Source organism: Aphelocoma coerulescens, chromosome 8 (assembly GCF_041296385.1).
Source record: "Aphelocoma coerulescens isolate FSJ_1873_10779 chromosome 8, UR_Acoe_1.0, whole genome shotgun sequence".
Lineage (NCBI taxonomy): Eukaryota > Metazoa > Chordata > Aves > Passeriformes > Corvidae > Aphelocoma > Aphelocoma coerulescens.
This window is the reverse complement of record NC_091022.1, coordinates 16491582-16510934: the sequence shown is the minus strand read 5'-3', so window position 1 is coordinate 16510934 and position 19353 is coordinate 16491582. Positions and strand designations below refer to the sequence as shown.

General features: G+C 36.1%; 1 protein-coding gene across 2 annotated transcripts in view; it reads left to right on the top strand.

Moving 5' to 3' along the window:
* The window catches only part of BTBD8 (BTB domain containing 8), a 41813-nt gene that overhangs the window by 1343 nt on the left and 21117 nt on the right, over positions 1-19353 (top strand). For both annotated transcript variants that reach the window (XM_069022776.1, XM_069022775.1), the window contains exons 3-9: positions 7428-7678; positions 8539-8656; positions 11659-11748; positions 13841-13921; positions 14966-15062; positions 15685-15773; positions 15990-16092. In XM_069022776.1, the coding sequence (XP_068878877.1) occupies positions 7428-7678; positions 8539-8656; positions 11659-11748; positions 13841-13921; positions 14966-15062; positions 15685-15773; positions 15990-16092 (829 nt within the window). The remainder of the gene's footprint in view (positions 1-7427; positions 7679-8538; positions 8657-11658; positions 11749-13840; positions 13922-14965; positions 15063-15684; positions 15774-15989; positions 16093-19353) is intronic.

Genomic DNA, 19353 nt, shown 5'->3' with positions numbered 1-19353 from the left:
ATATTATTGCTGTTTTAAAATTTAGTGCTTGAAATGCAACCTAATTATGAAAGAAATTTTTGAACCCAGAGTAATATCTGAAACATAGAATCTTTGTAGTGGAGCAGGTTGATTAACAGGCATTTGTTGGGTTACTGCCACAGCCTGGCAGGAGCATTAGCAAAAGAAGTGGTAAGAAACAAAACCACATGGGTTTTGTCTTGTATTTTTCCTGATTCCACTGTTATTGTGATATCATTAATTTCTTTCACATTCATGTAAGTGGTGTTACAGAAGAATTACATGGAGAAGCATGATAATGCAATTTTTTAAAAAATCAAATTAATTTTGAAATAGTTATTCTGAATAATTATTTTAATTATTTATATACTGTTATATCAGAGGTTTGTATTCCTAATGGTAAGCACTTAATATGCCACTGATACTTGCTTTCAGTTTTGTCTGGGTTTGCTGTAAGGTAAGGAATGATGTCTGGGGTTCTGCATGTTCTCCAAAAAGCTTGGCATTGGAAAACACCTTTAAACTCAGCTCAACTAATTATAAACCTTGTGTCTTTTCACAGTGAGTTTAGAATGAATCAAATGAACCTCCCCATAAGTTCTAAACTGTGTATGAAGTGTGCTTTGCAAGATAATTGCTTTTTCTTAACTTAGTTTTTGGTTCCGTTTGATACTTCACCTTTTGAGTCCTCTAGCCTAGCACTAAGGAGATTTGTGCTTACAGAGTGCGAAGAAGTTTAACAATGAACTCATTTGGATCAAAGAAAGGATGCAGCTTTGATTGAAAAGAGCCTAATCTATTTTTCAGGTGATCAAATAGTCTCGGTGGCTGTTGAATCTCAGTGGTTTCTTATTGTTAAAATGTAAATTATTAGATCTTCATAAGTGCAAAACAGTGGCTTAAATTACAGCTTTAGTTTTACTGGAAGCCAGCCTAGTCCTTGGAGCATGTGAACTGCCATGATGAGTTGTAACAGAAACCTGTAGCTGCAGCTGAGCTCCTGAGAGAAAGTTACTGCCTTCTACAAAAGTTCTGGTTTCTGGTATATATGGGGAAGTGGAATACTAGGAATAGTATTGAAGAGTTCATCAAAGCTGTAACAAAATTTCATTCCTTTTCCTGTTTGTATTCAGCTTTGCTTTTATTTTCCCGAGTAAAATTTATCTTTCCATGGGGATTTGGGGACTTCATTTTCTCACAAGCTAAATCTGGCCTGCATCTCAGTGAGGCGCACTTCCTTTGGGCCTCTGTCTCTCTTCATCAGGAGAGATGTGGGCTTGTGTCTGTGATCTACGTGTCATTTGTGTGCTGAAGGCTGTGCAGCTCCTCTTGCCTCCTCTTTTGAGCAGGAGATAGGACATAGTAAACTTCATGCTGATCTTTCTGCATAGCCTCAGCATGAAGTAGATGAGCATCTAAGCAGTGCTTTGTTTCCCTCTGTACACTTGCACTATCTGAGGACACCAGGAAGAAACTTCTGGTCACCAGACATGCAGCATTCCTGTTGTAGGCACTACGCACCCTATGTTTTTGCCTGATGAAGTTAGTGTAATCTTGACTCTGCCCTCCAGTAGCCTTCTGTCATTCTTCAGGACACAACTAGAAAAATGTCAACAGTTGCAAGTATGTTGATGGCCGGAGACTGCCTAAGCAGAGTTCTGCAGTGTGGCTTAAGAAGAGAAACTTAGCATCCCTGAAGGACAATGTCTGTCACAGATCATTAGATCATTACTGTCTTGCCTGCTGAGAGGCAAACTGCTTTTTATTTACCCTTGCAGTTGGACAAAATATTTCTTTAGCATTAAAAATCTAGATATTGTCTCATAATATTTCTATTAGAGGGGTCTGATACCAAGGAAGGACAGAGAAGAACCTAATGACAGTGAGATCCAGCTGAAAAGCAATAAATACAATCAAATACAAAGGAATACGATTGTCATTGTGACGTTTACTGCCGCAGGGGTTAGTTTGCAATACCAGCAATTGATTCAAAGTAGACCAGCCAAGGTTTCGACCGTGTTACGCTTGTAGAATTCTGTATCAGGCAGGACAAGGATGCATATCTCGCTTACGTGCAGGCAGAAACTTTCTAGAAGGTAAACTTTAGACAGCATGGTGGCAATAACTTCTTTCCATAGAGTCTATGTATGCACACTTTTCCTTTGTATAAAAAATCTTTGGCTATAGTAACTATGAATACAACAGATACCCTATAGCATTGTTCCTGTTTCATCTGTCACTTAGCCACACCTCTTGCAAACTCAGTGTTGCTCATGTCTATCAGATTCTTTTCTGTGTGCAGGGAAAAAAACCCTAAGCTATAAAGTGGGGTACCTGTTAAAATTACACAGCATCATACTCACACTACAGAAGGTGGTGGCATAGCACTATTTCCAGCTTGATATTCTCTTGCATGTGAGGTTTTCATAAACGAGTTACACCAAACAGAATGTTTGTGAATATTTGTTCTTTAAGTACAATTCCCAGTTAAAGTTCCATAACACTAGATTACAAAGTAGTGAAAATGGGAAATATTTATTTAAATAAATTGTCTGTGAGTATCTTCTTCCTGATTGCTAGATTGTCATAGTCCCCATTGGATAATTGCTGTTTTGGAGGAAACAAACCCGAGTTATGCATATGTACACTGAATTCCTTTATGTTTATGCCTCAGCAATCCTACCCTTAATATCTATGCCTGTGTATTCCCCCTAGTGGGTTATGTTTGCAGACCACTTTATTTCAGAAGAATAGCCTGCCTCACATGTTCTTGAAAGTTTGTGGTTTACACAGACTATTCTGATATGGTCCTTCCCTTATATCCTTTTATCACTCATGCCTCTTGATGTGGTGCAGCCTACCATGCAAGGAGTATCTTCTCTAAATGACTGATTCAGGGAACCTGAAAACAAATCAGCTGCAAAAAGGGGTTTTGTGGCACTTGCAGGTGGATTTTTTGGCACAACAACTATTCTTTTCCCTGCATTAAGACATAAGGGAATCAGCAGTACAGCTGAAAAAAATCATCCCTCCTGAAACTACTAAAATTAACAAACCTTGCCCTACAAGTGGGGCAATATGGGAGATGTGGTACAACTGTCTTAAACTTTGTGAAACAATAAATTCTGAATTGTGGAAATTAAAACACTCTGTTAAAAGTTACTTTTAGTGTAGAGAAGTGAGAAAGTTGAAAACAAATTATTGTGAACAAAGTTAAGAGATTAGGGAATTTGCTCCTCTTGAACACTTAAGGTGTTCTTTTTCCTACGGTTTTTTTTATAACCATATTCTCTGGTCTCAATTTGTCACTACAACACCAGGTTAGTTTTTTGTGGCTATAAAAATGAGCTAAGTCATTCATGAGAAGAATTAGACTATGCTAAGGAGGCAAATAAGTAATGTACAACATGAAGCTTGTATCTTAGATTTTATGCTATATCCTGTTGGGGGAAGACTTCACCACGATGACCTGTTCATTTTGATGAAAATGGGCTTAAACACATGGAAGACAATGGCAATCTTATCTCCTTTCCACATACATAGAAACAATAAGTTTGTCTTTTTTCTTACTGGGTTTTTTTTGATCCGTGTTTATATCTAATCTCAGTTTCTCTGAGGCAGTTGAGAAGCTGAACTGCCAAGTCCCAATATATTCTGTAGGGCTGTAATGCTTTGGAAACATAGTATCTTAATGCAATGGATTTATGCCTGAAGGAGGAAAAAAATTTCATCTGTGAGAAATGTTTACAAACCTTTCACTGGGCCCGTGACTGTTTAAGGGTCAGATTCTTCTTCTGAAATGCATGCCCGTCACAAGAAATTAGAAAATTTAATCAGCACCTGTATGAGGCAGTAAAGCAGCTGATGTTTCATCTCATGAGAAGAAATTCACTGAAACACCTCAAGAAATCAGTTAAGTTAAAACAACCATCTTGACTGCAAAAATTAAGCAGATGGTTCTTTTAGCAAATCTAAAGGGAAATGGAAGAATCTTAAGTTGTTAAGGTAGGTTGAAGTGCATATGAAATGCCTTAGACAATGAAGGTGCCCTGCTTTAGGTGTATTGCTGAACTATTTTTGCAAGTCTACCAAGATTAAACGCAGTACACAAGAGTATTTGCTGCAATTGGGTTTGCTAGACGTGGGTGCATTAAAACTCCGGACAGGCAGTGGTTCAGAGGCTTCCTATATTGGTTCTATTTTTATTAATAGAATTAAATAGATTTGGGTTTCATTTTGGCATTTAATTATGGTAACTGATGGCTTTAAGTAAAACTGTATAATATGGTATTTTACACATGTGCAGAAGATACTTTAGTGTTAATCTGGTTATTATGGCATTCTTGTCTCTCATCTTGAGAGGCTTGGGTTTGACAGAGGGACCATTCAGTGGATAAGGAGTTGGCTGGATGGTCACACTCAAAAGAGTTGTGGTTTGTTAACAAGACATTCAACATGAGCCAGCAGTGTGCACTCACAGCCAAGAAAGCCAACCCTATCCTGGGCTGCATCAGAAGCAGCGTGGATGGAGGTGACTCTGCCCCTCTGGTCCTCTCTCCTGAGACTCCACCCGGAGTGCTCATCCAGCTCTGGGGTCCCCAGCATAAGAAACACCAGTTGGAATGAGTCAAGAGGAGGGCAACAAAGCTGATCAGAAAGCTGGAGCACCTCTCCCATGAAGACAAGCTGAGAGAGTTGGAGTTGTTCAGCCTGGAGACGAGAAGGCTCTGGGGGTCACCTTCTGATGATACCTCTATCTCTTTTAAAGAAGAGATTTATAATTCTATAGAATTGTTGTCTTCTGCTCTTTAGATAATGAAACTAGGATGGCACATTTAATGATGCCTGCTCAAGAGGTTTGGAACAGTTTTTAAAAACTATTCCTATTACAATTCTGCAGCAAGGATCCTGGTTTCTTAAAGCAACTGTTTTAAAGGGATGGTTTTACATTATCACTAAACTATCTGAGCTCCAAGCTATGCATTTTCCTGTGGATGCCAGATTTCCCTAGCTTTTATTTATGTGAAAAGACACCATTTAATACTCTGGAGGAGACAGTCTAGAAACCTTCACTCTGCTTTAGAAATGAGTCTATAAAATACAGGGTGCTGCCAAGCAAAGTTTTTTATAACAGGTTTTAGAAAACTGCAGAATCTTGCATTCTGGAAACATCTAATGGGAGTTACTGAGATGAAAGGAAATTTCTGAAAGAAGTGCCAAAATCATTATTGCTGTCTGTGAAACAAAATGATGGATGCATCCATGAGTCTTTCAAAGTAGTACATTTACAGTCTGTATTAAGCAGAACTCTGATATTAAAATAACCTGCTGAATTTCTGGAAGTAATAAATCCAGGAATGTGACTGGATTTTAAATGTTAACTGAAAGAATCAAAGTTCTTGACTTTTTACAGGAAAAAACTTACTTAAAATAGAATTAACTTTTTCAGATCCAGAAACCAGTTACTTAGTTCTGGTTTAAAATGCCACTTTATTTGTTTTATTTACTGAGTTCCTAGTCATGGTAAGGATGCCATTTTTATTGACTGAAGCCTAGTGATAACAAAATTAATTGCATTCCTGAGGTTGCTTATGTAGATTCTTTGAAAATACCCTGAGCATTCCCAGGAGAGCATTGCCTTATTGCCTAGCTTATAAGATTCCCTATGGATGTTTTTCAGTTACTGCAGAAAGTAAGTAAGAATAGTAAAATAATTACTTTATGCCCAAGTGCTCTATCTGTTGCTGCTAATTTTCTTTCTCCCTCAAAGTAAATTTGTATTGTCTTTACATGTTAAATATGTAAAAGCTCTGTAGCAACAGAAAGGTGAATAAGCAAAGTTCCAGTGCAAACTTAGCCTAACATGTTCAATGGCAATTTTTTTTTCAACAGATCCTTCCTAGGGAATTTCTTGCAGTTTTCTACATTCAGTATGTGACCAGTATACTTCTGTAATTGTGGTATTAGCTTACATCTGGTGAAGATGTAGGGATAAAGTGCAAATTATTGGATTTTTAATTTTTTTTTCTAGTACTGGCTTTGTCTATGTGACTTTAAGTGACAACTCTTGGAAGGTCTAATGTGGACAAAAAACTTGAAGACAAAACTTCAGAATGCTTCTGTAAAATTTTGAAATCTCTAGCTTAACTGAGTTTCTACTATGAATTTCTATTCTTGAGTCCTACTGCCTTAGAGCTGTAAAACACAGATGTTACGTACTGTGAAGCACAGTGAATTGGGAAAAATGTGTGGAAGTAGTGGTCTTGAATTTTCTGAAGAATTGCAAAGTCTCCCTGCTCCATCAAGCAACTTTTGCTCCTATTCTTGGTAATATGGCATGTTATTACTTGTCTTTCCCTCATACTATTAATGCTAGGTTGGAAAGCACTTTAAATATGAAAAGCAATAGGTGGTCATTTCACAGGTTGGAAGTTCTGAAAGCACATACATACACAACAACCCTAAAATAATACATTACTCGTTCCATGTCAAATCTTATTGTGTATTACATCCTTTCCTGGCCCTTGCTTTCAAAATCTAATAAAATAGTAAAATTCTCATTCCCTACATTCTTGTTTCTCCTTGTTCTCTCCTGGTGAGAACCTGTATCACATAGACAAAAAAATTCTACCTGTCTCAATCCTTTAAATACAGGACTTAAGAAGGAAGATTATTTCTTTGTATGTTTTCTCTACCCCTTCAGAGTACAGTGTTCAAATAACACACTCAAATTACTGTTCACTGAGTATTAACAAAAAAGCTTCTTTGCCATGGAGTGAGTGACTAAAGCAGATCTCTTGAGTATGTCTGCTACATCCAAAGTAACTGTAGCTCTTCTGTTAAACTTTGTTAACTTCATCTATATGGTATGAAACCAAGGATAAAATGTGTTATCTGTGCTGGAGTGCAGTATGTTTCCATAAATATGAGATCTTCGCAGTCACAGACTGCAGGCTTTGTTAGCCTTTCCAGATCTTGAGCCAAAAATAAGCTGGTGAAACAGATGGGAAAGTGGGAAGCTGGAATTACTACATGGGCAAAGTGAAAATTCTTGGGTAATCTTAACTGCAAATTTTTGTGCTTTAAGTACTTCCTTTGAAATTGAAATTTATTTCTCCAATTCATTTATATCTCTGTGTAATTTTTATGATTTTTTACTGTAACCTTGATGTTAGAAGGTTTCTGTATTTTGTGGTGCTTTTTTGTTTATTATTTTGTTTATTATTATTTTTGTTTATGCTTTTCAGCCATTTTCAGGAATAAGTTTTCCAGAGATACATTTTTAAAAGATTGGGTTTTTTAAGCACCAGAGAGTCCAGCTCTTTTTTTTCTGGTCATGAATTGTGTTAGATGGAAAAAAATGTAATTTTCTATTTGTTTTCTTCAATTAAAAAATTACGGGAGTAAAAATTAGTGTCATCTTCTAGGATTCTATATTCATCTGATATAAATCTTAAAGAAGTTGAGGAGCTGGTTATGAGGAAAATACAAGAAGGGAACACTATTACTCTTCAGAACACTCAAAAAAATGTAAATTGTCTTGGACAAAGCAGAAGAACACCAATTGATCAGAATACTCCAAGTGGAGCTGTGCAGAAAGGAGTTGTTTGTTTATCTGGTACTGAGGAAGAAATTCCAGAAGCAGTCATTGATGCAGAAAGCAACAAAGCCACTGCAGGTAGGTTTGGAATTACACTTTTTTCTCTTTTTGTGTTTTAAGTAATTGTTCAAATACTTCTACAGTTGTAAAAATGCAGGCAAAATTAAAACTGTTGTTACACCACAGCTTACATGGATATTCTTTTCTGTGGCCCACCTCATTCTCTTACACTGAAGAAATGAATTGCTGCAGAAGTTAGGCAGGCACAGTTCCCAGACAATGTGTGGTGTAATAAATCTGGAATTGTCAGGCATCAGGCATGGTCATCACCATATCATGTCTTTTCCCTGGAACACAGTGAGGTCCACTCCTTAACATGTGGGACTTCCACACAGCAGAGTATCTCTCTTGTTTTCCTTTCCTAGCAAATTGCAGTAGTTCCACCGTTGTTTTATGAGGGTTCTGGAATCTTTCCATACCACAGCTCTGAACGAAGTAATACGAGGAAATGTTTAACTGCATCTCCCCCAGAGGTGTTGGCTGCTCCAGCTGTGTCAGTAACACAGGCTCAAGCAGCAGATCTGTTCAGGTGGAAGCCTGTAGCACTGCATGACCCCGGGACCCAGGGACTACTCTTCTTTAGTGCAGAGGTTCTGGATCTCTGCAGAAAAAAATGAACTGGGTGCATAATCTTACAAAAGAGTAACTCTAGCACTTCTGTAGATACCAAATACGGAGCATTGGTCAAGTTTCTGATAAGTCAAAATAAGAAGTAAAAAGCAAGGTTTGGAAAACCTTTTAAGGAAAATCCTAGCTTGAATATGCAATAATAAAAAATTTAATTATGTCAGAATCTTTTGAAATGTTTTGTCTGTGCTCTGTCAATAGCCCCTTGTGCACCTGACAAAGTGAAAACAGCTATTTCTCCCCATATGCAGGTAATTCCAGAGTAGAAACTGCATCTGTATTAGGGGAAGACTTATTGATGCTCTACAAGAATTGCTGTTGTCCAGATATTAATATTTGCATAGAAGGCAAAGATTTTCAAGCTCACAGGTACCTAAGTATTTACAGTAAAACGTTTTTCAATCAATAACCATCTGGTAAAAAATGCTGCTGTTATTACTGTATATCTGTAGGAAGTATTGCTGGTGCTGTTCCCTAGCTGTGAACTGTTCCAGCTTTTAGGTCTTACGTGTGGAGTGGCTGTACTTTGATACTAATAAATATAATTTATCATCAACAGCAACTATTTTGAAAACAACTGTGCTTTTAGCACTTCTAAGATTGCCGCTGTAAACTCATATATTGAGTATATACTCATATAAATACTTGTAGATTCTTTTGCTACGTTTATATATATACATGAAATACGAAACAATAAAAAGTAATCTGTGCTCTGTTAAGAAAACAAAAAATCTGCTAATAAACTATTCAGTTATTAATGCTGAATAAAATTTCTGGAGTAGTAATTTTTTTTTCTGCTCTTCAGAATCTGCATACAAAATCTGATTTTGGTTTCATTACTTCAGTTAGGTAGATGTAAAGATTGTTGGGAGATTTAACTAGATCTAAAGTCCAAGACCGTTTAAGAACTTTGGCTGATCGTACTCTTGTGGCTTGGGAAAGCAAATTAAAGTGTCAGTACCATTCCTTGTACCTTTGATATGTCTGTTTGCATTTAAGATAGCAAACTACACAGCCTGTATTTTGTTCCCTTTGAGTATATAAATAATTGAGAGTGACTGTAAAAACCCTCCACTACTTCTAGTACTTTCTCAACATAAAACGGGGAGGGGGTGTGCAGTTTATTACTGGCATTATAATATCTTTATAGAAGATATGTCATAATAGTGTGTGGGGGTATTTTATTTTTTTAAATAATAGAATTTGGATGTATGCTACCTTTTTAGAATGTAGTGTAGTAAAGAATGTTTCTTCTGGTCTACACTATAAAATATGTTCTCAGATACGTAAGTTTGAGAAACAAATCCTTTAATGCAGAAAAAATAGTGTAACAAAGAGTTTCTATCAGTAGAGCTTCTTTAATTTAGGCCACTTAACTGCCTGGAGCTATCTATCTAGCTTAACTAGCATCAAAAAATGCGGCAGTAAATCATAGAGAAAACAAGGATGTTCTGAAACAGACACAGGTCTTGAGCTTGTTTTAGCACTGCATCATGTGAGCAGTAGGAGCTAATAAGGGCAATGTAACTTTCAGTATCATTGAGGTGAAAGCCCCAGAATGATTTACTTACTGTAAGGGGTTCTTTTTAAGTTCTCAAACAGGAGACAGGTTAGACCTCCACAGTCTCCCACCACTTGTGTCAGTATTCCTTACTTTCTCATGAAGTCCTGTGAACTTGCAATAGATTTTAGTGTTGCTGGTTTATGTCTTCGTAGTGTTGTATTCTTACAGAGCTCTGCATGAAGCAAGTCAGATTTGTTTGATAATAAAACTGGCACTAACCATCGCAGTAGGAAAGCACAGATAAAATTATTTCCAAATAATTTGGTACCTCCATATATTTTATAAATATATGCTGATAAAATTTAAACTTAGGTAATGCATACTTGTCCTTATTCTGCTAAGTACCTGTCTTATTTATAATGAGTCTTTGAAATATCCACTCTAACTATGCCCTTGAAGTTGACTGATCATTGTTCATTACTAAAATTTATTTGGAAGGGAAGAAAAAATTGGAGATAAGTGTATTCCATATCTCTAAGATATTGTGTTATTGTATCTTATAAAAAAAAGATCATGTGTGTACCCAGAATTTCATATACTTCAAGTTAGGATGTAATACCCATTTACATGTGGACGTATTTCACTGAGATATGAAACATTCAGTAAGAGCTTTGTTGTTATTATTTTTGCTGGATGACTCACAGGAGGAATGTGCGAGAAGCTTCTAATTTAAAGTATTGAGACTTCTGAAGCAGAGGAGGGAAGGGAGATGAGAAAATACAGAATATGTAATGACTAGAAGAGACCAGAAATAGTATTCTTCTTGCTTCTTCCTACGCAAAATGAGAGTGCTCAGAGACATTTTAAGAGACAACAAATACATGTAACAGAAAGGATTCTCATGCCTAGTATAACATTTTGCTTTCTCTGCCACAGGAAATACATGACATAAGCTAATTTTATAAATAATAGGAAGCTGAATAAGTGTCATGAAAAAATTCTATGTATGAGAATATTATCTGTGGCTGCAGTAACCCAGATAAGATACATAAAGACTAACACTGTAACTGATGGGGATCTGGAAAACTGAAATCATAAAGCAGTTTTCACCCACTATCTTGTCTTCCTTTCTGCCACTGCACTTCCACCTTAAAAGCTCCTGTTGCAAAGGTCTTCTTACCTGATATTTTGAAGACTGATAATGGTAGAGATACTGAGCTCCACAGACTGCTGCTCTGGGAGTTCTTTATTCTTTTCTATGGAAGTAGTACTAAATTGAATTAGCCCTATTATGGCCAGTTATGCCTTTTAAATATAGAAGGGTAGTAAGTGTAAAGAGAAGGAACTGATAGCTCTTGCTGTAAAAACACATCATATTGTCCTGGCATATGTTAATATCAAGTTTTGTTTGACTTTTGGTGGGTAGCAAATTCTAAATACGAGACATTACATACTTATAATTTTGATAAATACACATTTTGTAATATAAGAAGAACTTATGATGTTCAGAATATAATTACTTTTAATGGAGCTGTATAAACAAGGTTATTTATTCTTATTTGATATATAAAACAGGAGAAATAAATGTGAAATTTTATATGAAAGGAAGATACTTGGGGTAATAGATTTCCACTGTGTGAATCTCAAAGTCATACTATAAACAAGCTTTAACTGAAAAATTTATAGAGTACTGTTTGGTTTTTTTCTGTAGCATATTTTGACATTCCAAACATACTCAAAGGAAAGGCATGCAGTACACAGCTGACACCTTAATGCATAAAGGGCAAAGATTTAACTCAATGTTATCGAAGAGTCTCATCATGAATATTTGTATGTAGTGGAATAATGTTTACTTTTTCTCTCTCAGGGCCATTTTATGTGCCAGATCTAGTTACTTTGCTGCTATGCTGAGTGGAAGTTGGGCTGAGAGCTCCCAAGAGCACATCACTCTTCAAGGGTAAGTGTTGTCTCTTCAAGTCATGTGGGAGCAAAGGTAGGCAATTTACAATCAGTGCAAATATGTAACAACAGCACTGTGTACAGAGCGGTGAAGATTAATATGCCTTGACACTTTTCTCCAGCCTGATACATCTTCTGAGTACTGTTTTGACTTCAGGATGAAACTGTGTGAAGTGTATTTGTTAATATTGTCAGCTGATTCAGAAAAGTCTTTTTCATCAGCAGAAGGGCACTAATCCTTTTGTGTAGAGTATGTTTTAATATTCACAATCTACTTGAGAATTCTTTTCTTTCACTTCTTGTACGTGTCATGAAAAATACCATGAGTGTCTGAACAATGTAATTTTCATACTTACTTGTACAATAAGTATATTTACAATGTAAAGACAAATAACATTTCCTAAATAGTGTTTAATTGTGATATTCCAGCAGCATATACGAAAGCAATTTTATCTAGCATGCTTGTTCACCACGGCTTTCTGTGTGAGAATAATTGAGAGTAGGATGAATACTTAAGACTTCATAGATAAGCTGGGGACTGCCAGGTTAGTTCTTTTCAGTATCAGAACACTCTATTGAAATACATTCAATTTCCTTTAAAAGCAAAGGAGTACTGATCCATGTACATGTTAGCTGTTGGCTGACTCAGTTTTCTTCAGAAACAACTGTGTACCTTACAGTGCTGCAAAATGTAACTGCTTTGTGTTAATATAAAATTGCTTGGTCAAGTGATACTTTCTTAAATATTCATATTAGTTTTCTGTCAATGTAAAAATACTACTGCAAAATCAGAAAGGTTATCTGTCGATTTGATTATAACTTCCAAATCCTTACAAAACAATATACTTGCAATTTAATTTATTCCGTAGTTTTTATGGTGTTTTAGAGGCTGATAGTCACCAATTACTCTGGTGTTTACACTTCTCTCTCTGTAATTGATTTCTCTGTGGTTAAGAAATTTTCATCCTTATTTTTCAGAAGAGGCATTCTCCTGAGAAGTACTAAATCCTTATATGAGACTATTCTCATGCCAATGTTGCATAATTTCTGCTATTACGGGTTATATTCATAATTTTACTTTTTCCAGTTCACTTTTCTGCTTAGTGCTGGTTTCTGTGCTGTCTTTGACATAACTTATAAATGAAGTATATGGCTTACTCTGAAATAATGAAAATTCTGCTTAAGGTAACAGCTGTCAAGACTGTGGGGAAGCTCCTTCTTGCTGACTTTATGGCTATTGTGTGTGCTGATATACAGGGAGACAACTGTGCTGATTTTGCTTCTTTGCATGTTGCAACGCTGGGGTTTTTTCCTTTTGTTTTTAGTCATCAATTTCAATTGCTTAAACATGTCTAATGTTTTAAAGGGTCTTAGCTCTGCATGACTCTCTTCCATTTATACTAATGCACAGAGCACTTGTGGGTCCTAAAGACTGCACACAAAAAGGTATGTGCACAAGTACAAGAAAGTGTTGTTCAGATCATGTCCATCATTTAGGCATTCTATGCCTTTCTGCATTATGATGCTGGGACTGTGAAAGGATGCAAACACTACTGTGTAGGACTTGCAGCTTTCTTAATCTGAATGAAGACTTTCTAAATATTCTGAGTAACATTTCTACTTAGCACTGTAATAAAACTACTAAATGTATTTTTAGTGTTGCAAAAGATAAATATGTCATAAAATAAAGACTTAGAGTAATTATAGTAAAACAATTATATAGTTACTTAATATTGACTTATTGCTAGTAAAGAGCTTGGCAATGATGAAAAAATCCTTCCTCCATATTATCAGCGTAAATAATATAGTTATTAGTATTAGTCTACTTATTATTATTTTTAAAGATTTAAAGTGTTAGAAAATTTCAGCAAGACTATTGAGTAGCTAAATTCACCCCAAATGTAGTCCATGTAGATACTTTTGCATTGCAAAATCTTATTGCTTTCATTTTATCGGATCATTTGCCTTCCATTCACAGAGCAGCTGGATGATGTATCAGCTTTTTGACCAACTTCCTTTGGTTAAGAAATGTGATGCATTTTATTATGGACATGTCTTTATTTGTATTTTTTCATTCTTCTTTTTTGCAGCATAAGCCATGCAGAAATGAGTGTCATCTTGCATTTTATATATGGAGCTATTTTGGACTTCCCAGATGAAGTTGATGTTGGGTATATGTCAAATTTTATTATTTTTTTAATAGTAATTTCTGCTTGTTTGCTTGTTCTATATTTTCTCAGTTAAAAGTCAAAAGGAAAATTCCAAAAATAAAGCTGTTGAAGAAATCTTATTTATTTGACAGCTACTGGAAAAGGTGTGCCAGCTGTTTTTGGAATACTCTGTGAGGAGAATGAAAAACAGGACGATGTTTAATACCAAAATAATTCCTAATTTGCCTGTACCTTCCTTTTAGTTTTCAGAATAATATATACAATGTGTGATAGTACATAACAGTTAATATTTTTAATTTATTTTTTAATAATCACTCAAATTGATGAGAAGGCTAAGTAGTTAGTCTTAGATCCATGAAAGATGATATATAGGAACCAATGTAAATGTTGGCATTTTCTTCTGGGATAGTTTTTAATTACCGTTTTATACATAATCCTGTATTAGTGAAGTAAATTCTGAAATTTGTGAATTATTCTCTGAAACCATTTATATATTAGGTGATGAACTCAGCCACTAAACATTAAAATGCTACAATTTCCTAAAAATATGGAATTGTTTATAATATGTCCCAATATCAGTGTATAGCTAATGAATTGATATAGAAAATAAAATTATGGTATTGATTATTATATAAAATGACTAATAGTTTGCTCACTCTGCTTTTTAAGAATGTCATCTGTACCTTTTATGTAATCTCTGGAAAAAAATCTACAAAATTCCGAAACTCCACTGGCACAATTTTTTTTTTTTCATTTGGTATCCTTAAAATAGGGAAACTGAGAGTCTCCTAAACAGTTTCTCAGCTAGTGGCTGAGGCTTGCTTCTATATAGGCTGAATTCGATGGCTGGGAGATTATTAGGTCAATATATGTTTCTGTTTTGAAGATTATTCTTTGGTGAGTGTCACACTTTGGTTATCAATCTATTTCTGCAGTAAGTTCTGACTGAACAAAGAGGTGAAGTTAGCATGTAAATTGTCCTGTAAGCAAAATGAATATATCACAAGGGGTTTTTTATTCCTGTCGCTACTGCTTTCTCTTTAGTCGCATGTTGGGCATTGCAGATATGTATGGGCTGGATGGGCTAAAAGAAGTAGCTATCTACATTTTGAAAAGAGATTACTGCAATTTTTTCCAAAAGGTATGTCACTTCTCATGCTACTTTGTGAGCTATAGAGCCTGAGAATTTTGAATCTATTACTTAACACTTAATCATAGTGACAAGATATGTGAGAACTACGCAGTCAAGGTGTTAGCTGAAGTCAACAGTCCCTGTTTTTAGGTGTGAATCTGGGATTGATGGTGGGAATAAGGCCTGTGATATCATCCACCTATTTAGAGACACTTGGAAACCCCAGCTGATTAAAAGCAGTATTCCACATGATTAATTCAATGTATTAAATCATGCTGAGTATAGTTTAATATGTGCCATTGTAAATGTAATTGTTCTTGGTGGGCATGTGCAAACGCTTTATATTTGCATATCTCGTTTCATGGGCATAGATTTAGAAAAAAATGTCTGTTCAATTAAAATTGGTTTAAAAACAAGCACCTATGTAGAGTTGAGCATTTTCATGCATTAGGCTCATGAGGCTGAATCCTACTTTACTGACATGTGGAAATAGATGACTGCATAAAGGCAAACAAACTTAAATATCATGGCAGCTGAGATTACTTCTGTTTGAACTGAAGATTTTGTACTTCTGTATTGTTTCTGTAAATCAAAATGTACACTTATTGTGATAATTTTCTAACAACTCTAGCCTGCTCCTGGCAAACAGCAACCTGTACTGGAATGCATGGCCATTGCTCATTCAATGGGAGTGGAAAACCTGTATGCTGATTGCATGAGGTAAGTAAAATAAAATAAAATATTGCTTGTTTTTAATTTATCTGCTTTCTGTTGAAAATATTTTATTTTGCAAGATGGGGTTTATTTTGGCATATGAAATGTTCACATTTTAAACATGTTTTTTCTTCACAATACTTCAGAGGTATCACTTATGCTAAAAAGTGAATTTAGAACATTTTTCATCTCCTTACCTAAGAATGGCTTTCTTTTTAACAGATGGGTAGGAAAACATTTTGCAAGATGTTTTTCAGAGAAAAGCTTTGCCAATTTACCTACTGAACTTCAGAACAATTGTCTTGTTATGTTGATTGACTCTTTGGTAAGTAGTGTGCTTTGTATAAAAATAGAGCAATGTAAATTTTTTCCTTATTTCGCTGTACAATGTAATTTAAGAGATAATAAATACAGTATCTTAAATATGTAGTGCATTTATACTATGTAAAAGTTCCAATTAAAATAATAATTTAAAAAACTATTTTGATGCGAGATGCTATTGTTATGCTTCGTGACACAGTCTAGTGATCATCACATCCAAGTCCACCATAATAATAGAAAATATGTTTATGAAACACAACTGTGACATCATAATGCAGCATTATGGAAGTGTTCAAGGCCAGACTCGGGGTGGGGGCGCTCTGAGAAACCTGGTCTAGTGGAAAGTGTCCCTGCCTACAGCAGGGAGGCTGGGATTAGATGATCTGTAAAGTCCCTTCCAACCCAGGCCATCCTATGATTCTCTGGTTATGTATTTGGATAGTGAGGAACAGGAAATCACTGTATCAATCTCTATGTTATGTGGTGGCATACATCATTTGTGATTGCCTTTTCATTTTTACCTGTATTCTAATTTGGAAAAAATTGACTTCTTTATTTTCAGACCTCAGGTGGTCACTGGCTATCAATGATCACAAGCTATTTGTTTACAGGCAGGCTGACTTTACAAAAATAAAGTAGCAGTATAGTACCCATATCTTTTACTTCTCAGATAACAGTACTACACTGGTCCCCCCCCCAAATCTCCGCTTTCATTTTTTGTGGCACGCCACTTACGTTGTTCCAATTTATACCTGCCTAAATTTAAGTATTTTCTAATTGTATTTCTGTATAAAACTGCTCAGAGCTGACTTAAGGTAACTGATTTGAACTAGACCTGTTAACAGAAATTTGGTCAAGTACTCAGCCTGTAAATACACGGAATTGTAACAGATATGAAAAGTATGTAGAAATAAACGTAAATCAGTAGAGCTGCTGCCAAACATGACTGGTCTATATATGTAGCTGTAGTGTGGAATGTCACAGACAAAATGTAATCTAACTAGCTCAGGTAACATTCACAACATGATTTTGGTTCTAGCACACAACAGACAACTAAATACGTGGCATCTCATATATCGCATGCTGAAGTCCTTTTCGCCATGTCTGTGTTACTGTGTTACACAAACTAAAGAGCTCCGTATGGCCGTGCACACTGTCAAACATACCTCTGGTTCAAGAGTTGCACTCTTAAATGGTTCTGGCCAAGATCTACCCCTTGCTGGAAGGACTGTGAAGCCTTCTTGGGACTGTTTTTTTTCAGGAATTCTATGGTGAAGTACTTAAAGTGCTGAGGCCAGCAGGTCAGCTATGAGTGGCAGCTGCAACTGCATATTCAGGTGAAAGCCTGCAAAATGACAGATTTCAGAGCTGTGTGCCTTTAGGCTGGAGATTAGATTAAGGTTCTACAGCCAGAGGGTGGTTGGGCACTGGAACAGGCTCCCCAGGGAAGTGCTCACAGCACCAGCCTGACAGAGTTCAAGAAGTGTTTGGACAGTGCTCTCAGGCACATAGTGTGACTCTTGGGGTGGTGCTGTGCAGGGCCAGGAGTTGGACCAAGTGATCCGTGAGGATACCTTCCAGCTCAGCTGTGATTCTGTGATCAAGAGAAGCTTGAGAATATCCACAGTTATAAAACCTGAGCAGTTCTACCACAATGCATAAATCTAACAGAATAAAGATGGCAGCTATAATATCTTAAGAGTATACTTAGTATCTCGAGATGCTGGGTGTTCTGCCCCTATATTAGATCATTAAACTGAGCTGTTCCTCATAAAATATGCACACAGCTTTGTATTAAATTGTATAAAATTTGAGATGTTTTAAGTAACGTTTTCAGATATAGATCAGTTCATTCTGATCTACACAGCTGTTCATAGTTAAACCACCACCCATCTCCAAATCCAGACAACCTCAGGTGTGTACTGTAGCCACAAGTGCATGTAGACACAGTTCTAGGATCTTCTCTAAGGCCCTTTTGCAACATTATTGGGACAGTTTAAAGGTAAATGTTCAGGCCTTCCTTCCCCTCTGCTTATTCTAGTATATAAAGATGCTGTGGTTACAGTTTGTGTTGAAATACATGTGCTGCCTTGCCAGCATTTGCAGAACAGTCATGGCACTGTGGTACTTGGTACCGCCCCTGTTGTGTACCCAGCTTCTCTGGAAGGTTTTTGCAGTTTGGGCTAAAGTGTGTTTTAGTTCCCATATTAATGATTTAAAATTTGTGTTGGTGTGTCTTTGCAAGATTCACTGGTATTTTATGGACCGAAGTCTTGAAAGCATCTAGAGTTGCAAAATTAAACAATAAAGCATAAGCCTCTTCTGCCCAGAGAATGGTTCTGGTGAGCATTCATTTAAGCATGTTTAAGACACCCATTCCAAAAACTTGTGGAATTCCCGGGGGAGTTTTTTGCAATCTGCAAAAATGCTTTAAGGCTGCTTGAGGGAGGAAGAAGAAAAGGTCTTTCATTAATTTTGCAGGGGCTACTGTATGATTTACTATCCTTTTTCTCTGCTGCTAGAGTTCTCTGCTGTAAAACTAACAGTTACACCCAGTTAAACAGTATAACTGCTGATCCTTTCATTTACCAATGCTGGAAATGTAAAACCTAGTTAATGTGACAGCCCTTTAGAGGGGAAAAAAGGTGCAAAGAAAAGGAGATTGCTAATGGGAAAATCACTGGGAAACCACAATCATGAACACAGAAACATTAAAATGGGAGTGCCATTTAAAACACTCTCCAGGTGCTTTATGTATACCTATCCCTGATGTCTCAACTCATGCAAGAAAATCACTGGAGTTTTAGATAAGTAAAGTGGAGTCCACTTTAAAATGCTTAGGAAAAAAAGTACAATGAGAGAAGTAAAATTCAGTTAGAACCACTTCTACAAAGTGCTGATTTAATTAGAAGTCAGTGAAGGCATTTTACATTTCACTCTAAGTGTCTAATGGGAGTAAATCCTTATTGCCTTGTGAGCAGTGGTTGAATTCGACGCAATTCAAAAAGCTTGTAATTGAGTCCAGGGGGAGCAAAATCAACCCATAAGCATATATGTAATTGTTAATTCACGTGATCTGCAGAGAAGCAAACTGAGTTTGTCCAGAGATGAGTAAAATAATTTTTAAAATATATTTTAACAATGGATGGCCAGATTTTCTCTTTCAACTGTAATATGCACAAAGAAGGTACTCCCTGCTTTTTGAGTTGCATAGGACAAATGTGATTGTGATCTGAATTTGCAGTAGGGGTTTTTGTGTCAAATA